This window comes from Cyrtonyx montezumae, unplaced genomic scaffold (assembly GCF_038088225.1).
Source record: "Cyrtonyx montezumae isolate F1298 unplaced genomic scaffold, pur_monq_1.0 scaffold_23, whole genome shotgun sequence".
Taxonomy (NCBI): domain Eukaryota; kingdom Metazoa; phylum Chordata; class Aves; order Galliformes; family Odontophoridae; genus Cyrtonyx; species Cyrtonyx montezumae.
Genome location: NW_027071970.1, coordinates 11,613,937 through 11,619,936, shown reverse-complemented (window position 1 = coordinate 11,619,936; position 6,000 = coordinate 11,613,937). Strand labels below are relative to the sequence as shown.

Below are 6,000 nucleotides of genomic sequence, written 5' to 3'. Positions count from 1 at the left end.
GCGGGAGGGCAGCGCCTGTTCGGTGCCCTTTGGGCCAATTTGGGAGTTTTTCTGCATCCCGCAGTGGGATCCCGCCCCAGGGCAGCGCTGCACCATAAAAGGCGAAGCGCAGGGATGGAGCCCGGTGCCAGGCGCCCGCTCCCCCCGCGGCCGAGCTCCCGGAGCCCGCTTGGCAGCGGTGGCCGCATCCGAAGGGGAAAAGGGGGGGGAGGGTGTGTGTGTGTGTGGGGGGGGGGGGGAGAGCTTTGAGCTCGCAGCGCTGTTTAGAGAAGCACCCCGCACATCCAGAGGGATTTCTGCTGAGTTACGCCTCGGGGTCTCCTATGGGAAACCTGTTTGTGAGCGCGGCTGCCGTTGGGCTCCGCTGTTGGTGATGGCACAGAAACTCCCTTAGCACTGATCCGTCCCCGCGCTCGCTGCAGCCGGCCCGGCCCTCCCGGGGGCCCCGAGCCAGCACTGCTGCGTCCCAGCGAGCCGCGGGCGGGCGGCAGCTGCGGGGCGAGCCCGGCACTCCCCGGCCAAGGGCGACCCTGGCCCCAAATCACTGAGAGCAGAGGGGAGCGAAGAAAGGAGGAGAGAGCCCGGAGTGGGATGCGGAGGGAGCGCTGCCCATAAAGCGCCATGGGGCGGCACGTGGTGCGGCGATGGGCGCTGCGTGGGGAGCGACCCCGGGCCCCGCGCTAGGAGCTGCCGGCGGGCAGCCCACGGCCACGAGCTGAGAGACCCCCGCGATGTCGGCGCGGAGCGAGGAGAAGGCAGCGAGCCCTGGTGGGAGCGAGGCGCCGAGCGTGGCAGCCTCCACCTGGCAGTCCTGCGGATATTTGCGGCGTGACACAAGCCAGGCACGAGGCACGGGCTGCGCCGCGGCCCGCGGAGCTCCGGCAGTAGCACGTCGGGAGCACAGCACACAGCATCGCCGGCACGGCCGGGGGGCCACGACCCGGGCACGCGGCCCCAGCGAGAGCTCCGCGGGGATGGAAGGAGAAACCCCTCCGAAGGTGTACGAGATTGAGGTGGGGCGGCGGCGGGCCGGCAGCGGGCGCACCGTGAGGCCGGTGGTGTACAGGTTGGAGGAGAGCGAGTACCGGCGTCTGCTGCAGGAGGCAGAGGAAGGCCCCGAGAAGGAGTGGGAGCCGGAGAATGAGGGGCTCGGACCGCAGGAGGGATGCCCGGGGGGGAATGGGGTGACGGCGAGCCCCAGGCTCCATCGGATCGACGTGCTGCGGGGAGCCCCGCTGTGCCGCTCCTACTCGGAGAGCAGCGTGGAGCTGCGGGTGTCCAGCAAAGAGCCGGGCTGCCCCAGCGAGGGCGGCAAACCCCGCATCCCCGCTCGATCAGACAGCTTCGAGCTGATGGATTACATCCTGCAGAGCAGGCAGGAGGTGGGGGCGCCGCTGTCCCACAGCCCCCGCGACGGATTCATGCAGGTGTTGGGCTTCGCGCCGTGCCAGAACGGAGAGGACGGGCAGCTCGCAAAGAGTCGAGCGGCGAGAGATGCCGGGAAGCTTTCGAGGCAAAACAGCACCCAGGTGCCGGAGAGCAGGGAATGGCTCGGAGCAGACATGGATATGGAGATGCTGGAGTCGTACAGCCAGAAAAAGAGACCTCCGGCCCCACCGGTCAGGTCGCACAGCAAGGAGAGCTTGGCACTGAGCATGAGCAAGACCGTGGCACTGAGCGAGGCGCTGCTGGAGCCCTGCGGCCCCACGGCCCGGCCCGGGGGCAAGGAGCCAGCAGGAGGGGGCCAGAAGGAGCAGGGGAGGAAGAGCGAGGAAGAGGAGGAGGAGGAGAAAGTGCTCAAAGTCGCCGACGCAAAGAAAACCTTCGAGAAGGTGAAAGCGGAGGGGAAGGCAGCGGCTGGCAGTGCCCGGAAAGGTGAGGGGGTGATGGGGGGAGGGGGGCACAGCTCTGCAAAATGGGCAGGGAGGGGTCAGCGGGAGGGGGGCTGCGGGGCAGGGCTGCGTCCTGCAGAGCTGTGCTTGTGTCAGGGATGGTGGGATTCCGACGGGTGCCGGTGTAAGTGCTGCGTGAGGTGGGGCTTTGCTGTGTCACGGCTGTCCTGGAGCCTTTGGTGCAATTAGTAAACGAGTGCCACGTCCAGCTCGGGTGCTTTTCATGAACAGATCTGATGTAGGAGCGCCCGCGCGGTGCTTTCTCACACTGTTGTCTCTCCGGGTGATCCGATAGCAGTTGAGTTATGGTGTAACGAGGGGGTGTTGTCGGCCCCGGGTCTTTTTCCCCGTGCTGGGGCTCGGCCGGGTGAGTCCGGCAGGATGGCATCAGCTGGAAGCCGTCCCCCTGCAGGGCTGTGGATCTGCTGGGATTTTAGTGGTGAAACAGAAGCAGGGAGAGGTTAGAAATGAGCGTGGTGCGTCAGACGGTGAACGCTGCACCTTCGGTGTATGGGCAGTCTGCAATCCGGGATTTCCTTATAAAGGAAAATAAACATCAGGGCGAAGGAAATCCGTGCTGGTTTGGGACGGAGGAACGTGGTTACTTACAGGACAGGGGTGGTTACCCCACCGGGCCATCACACTGAGAGGAGATCAGCGCAGAGCAGTGGGGAGAGGGCTCTGAGGACACTGCTGCTGAGCACACGCCTTCCCACGCCTCGCATCTCTCTTCTGGGTACCACTGTGTGATGCCTTTCTCATACCTCTGATTTTTCCAGCACCTTTGGCCCAACTTGGTCCTAAACAGCAGGGGGAGAAACAGAACGAGATGGCAAAAGGCTTCCCAAATTCCTGACTAATGAGGACGAGATTGGGCTGTGGGATGCGTGACACGGAGACCCGCAGCGCCCGGCCCCGCTCGCTCCCCACTGCCTGCCTCAATTCTTCCTGCTGTTCAGAAAGATAGGAAGTGTCAGTCCTGGGGTATCAGCGTTGGAAATAAAATGCAGCTTGCTTTATTTCGTCATCGCTGTTTGTGTGTGCGTGAGTGTGTTCTGCTACGAAGAAAAATAGCATCTGTTGCAACTAATTGCTCTGTGGTTATTTGGTGTCCCAGCAGCTGAGATAGGTGTGGGGGCTGCTGGCATTTTAATGCAAAAAAAAAATGGGGAAAAAGGAAAATGTAATATATTATGTGGTCATAGAATCGTTTGAGTTGGAAGGGACCCCCAGATGTCATCTGCTGCCACTGCCCACAGTGCACGGGGACACCCACAGCTCCAGCAGTGCTCCCAGCCCCGTCCCCTGACCGTGGGCATCCCCAGGTCCTGCACGATCCTGGATGGTGGTGGAGAAGAAAAATAGATGAGGAAAAAGACGAGCTTGGATTTAATATAAAGAGCAGCTCTCGCTGTAAAGCCGGGCAGCACGTGTCCTGTGCCTTTCCCACGGAGCTGCACGCAACACGCGAGAGCACACGTACATAGAAACAGATGTGCTGTATGAAATGTGGGTTACAGCATTCACAGCGTATGGATAACACCGCGGCCTAATGCTCACGGGCAGGGACGGGGCCACGCCGAGGGGGGCAGAGCTGTGATAAAAGTGGGGGGCTCCAGCTCCTCACCCCTACTCCAATCCACGCGTTCACTTTTCCTTCTGTCAGCACTGCTCTCCCTCTCCCAGCCTTTATTCTACAAACCTCAGAGCTCGTCGCTCACGTTCGTCTTTGCTCCGTAATTCCACAGCTCCCCTTTCTGGCTGAGGGCTGAATAAAAGGGATTTGGTCCCAAGCTCCAGAACCGCCCCACTGCGGCTGCTTTGGGGGGACATGGGGGCCGCCTCAACGTGCCCTGTGCTCACTGGGAATCAAAAGGCTTCGAGGACAGGGAGGCCCTGGGAAAGCTGTGCAGTGGGGATGCCTGCTCTGGCCTATCTGACTTAGCAGTGAAGCTGCAAAAAGGGGACTTTAAATTGCTGATCTCCCTAAAGCCTCCGTGAGCCGTTATCCTTCATTCTGGACGTATTTAGCCACGAGGATCTCAGCAAATTGAAACGCTGGCAACAAATTCATCTCCCCAAGTGAATTCCCTGAGCCTGCGTGGCCGGGCCGTGTCCGCTGGGGATGGCTCTGCCGTGCCCTGGGGTGCACCCCTCATTGAGGCAGCACGTGCCACCCCATTTTCCATGCTCCCATTCATAGCTGTCTTAAAGCACTTCTTCCTTTCGTGTGACGCCCAGGGGAGACGCACTCCTGGGGTTAGTTTCTGATCCTGCCGTGGATTTGCGGCTGTGCTGTGAGCACAGTGATTTTCCAGCAGTGCTCAGAGCCACAGCTCCGGGCAGGAGACGAGGAGTGATGCTCCAGAGCTCTGCAGACAGCTCGTGTGCCTCCTGGCATTGCTTCCTTCACCTTTTCTGAACTAGGACGAGCATCAGCACGCTGGCGAGGAACGCTGGGGGGGGGAGTGGGGGGGTGCACTGAATGTGTTACTTATAAGGCGTGTCCAGATCACCGCAGTGATTTATTGCAGCCGTGGAATGGATGCATATTTGCAAGCGAGCTAAATTTAGCTGCTGACCTCAGCCCCAGGGATGGGGCAGTGCGGAGACACGGGGCTGCTTCCGTATAAAGGCTGCGGGACGGACTCGGCAGCGATTGTGCATCCTTGTGGCAGAGGGTGGGATAGGTGAGACAGCCGAAAGCAGCTGAACGAAGTGAGGAAAGGCAGAGCTTTATTGCCCGTTTCAGTCCTGGGGAGCGTTAGTGCTGCAGAAACAGAGGGACAAACCCTGCTGTCAGATCCCCCCCCGTCGGTAATAGGGTATCTCCCTTTGGAAAGCTTTGACTTGGTGGTGTCATTTCTGCACTGTTTGTTGGAGTGATTTCATTCGGCGAGGTGAGGAAGATTTCCGTGCACAGAGGAAGCCTGCAGAGCCTCGGCCATCCTCATTTTCCGGCGCTGATGGCTTCAGCCTCGATTTTCTGCCAGTTCTTCACTGCCTCCTGCAGTCCGCGTGCCTGCTGTCACTCACTGTACACTCGTGGAGTGGTGGGAGTCGGACGGGACCCCCGAGGGCCGGGTGGTCCCACGGGGGCACCCACAGCTCCGGCAGTGCTCACAGCCCCGTGGCCGTGGGTGCGTGCCCCTCTGCCCGCAGCGTGAGCAGCTTCTTCCTTCAGGGCAGTGCAAACCCTCCGTGGTTTAGATTGAAGCTGCGTGGAGGGGCCGACACCTCACCTGGTTTCTCTTCTAAGCTGCGTGGCAGCGCCGGGTACTTCCACGCTGTATTTCAGACCCGAGGAGCGGTGGAAAGGAGCTCTGCCCACGCGAGATCAGTGTCACCAGCCCCGCGAGCAGCTCTTAACCCGCAGTGCTGCCGCTGACTCACTGCTGCACGCCCTTCACCGAGTCACGTACCTGGTCGGAAAGCGTGAATCACCACGCAAACCCACACACCCGTGGGTCACCCCGGACCTCCCCCCGCTTTTGTTTCCCTCTTTATCAAGAGCTCGTTCGGGGGCCGTGGGCTGAGCCGGCACGAGGAAGGCACTGACTTCGAGCCCGAGGTGCACCGCTTTGTCCCGAGCTGTCTCCGTGTCCTGATCCGCGCCGCTCCCACTCGCGTCGGCCCCACGGCCGCGCTGCGCTGAGCTCGCAGCAGAGGGGTGGGAGGGCCAGAGCGCGCCTCCATTGGCCGAGACGGCTGTCAGTCATGAGGGGCGGGGCCGCGCCACCGGGGGGCGGGGCCACGAGGGGGCGGAGCCTGCGCCCGCTGCGCCGCGGTCAGTCGGGCGGTGGCGGCGGCGGAGGCGGCAGTGGCGGAGGGGGGATCCGCCGGGCTGAGGAGCGGACGCGGCTGAAGGATCGCGGTGCGCGGGGGCGGCGGGAGGAGAGCCGGGAACGGCGGTGGGTTCTCCCGGTAGCGTGGAGGCGGTGGAGTTGGGGCGGCCGTGCCCGCGGCGAGGCGGCAGGGCCGGGCCGGGCCGGGCCGGGCCGGGAGACGAGGGCAGGCGGGGCCGCCCAGAGGGAGCAGCCGGCGGCCGCAGGGGATGCTCGGGCGGGGCCCTTCCTTCTGGGGCCCTTCCCTCGGAGGCGGCTGTCAG

At 62.8% G+C, this 6,000-nt stretch overlaps 1 protein-coding gene across 4 annotated transcripts in view; it reads left to right on the top strand.

Moving 5' to 3' along the window:
• The first annotated feature begins 811 nt into the window (after positions 1 to 811).
• Positions 812 to 6,000, top strand: part of CORO1C (coronin 1C) — a 33,531-nt gene continuing 28,342 nt past the window's right edge. The window contains exon 1 of one of the 4 annotated variants that reach the window (XM_065739300.1): positions 812 to 1,875. In XM_065739300.1, coding sequence (XP_065595372.1) covers positions 975 to 1,875 — 901 coding nt within the window. In that variant the 5' untranslated portion in view covers positions 812 to 974. Of the gene's footprint in view, positions 1,876 to 5,684; positions 5,865 to 6,000 lie in introns of those variants that run through there. The other 3 variants (XM_065739301.1, XM_065739303.1, XM_065739302.1) reach the window with 3 other exon arrangements.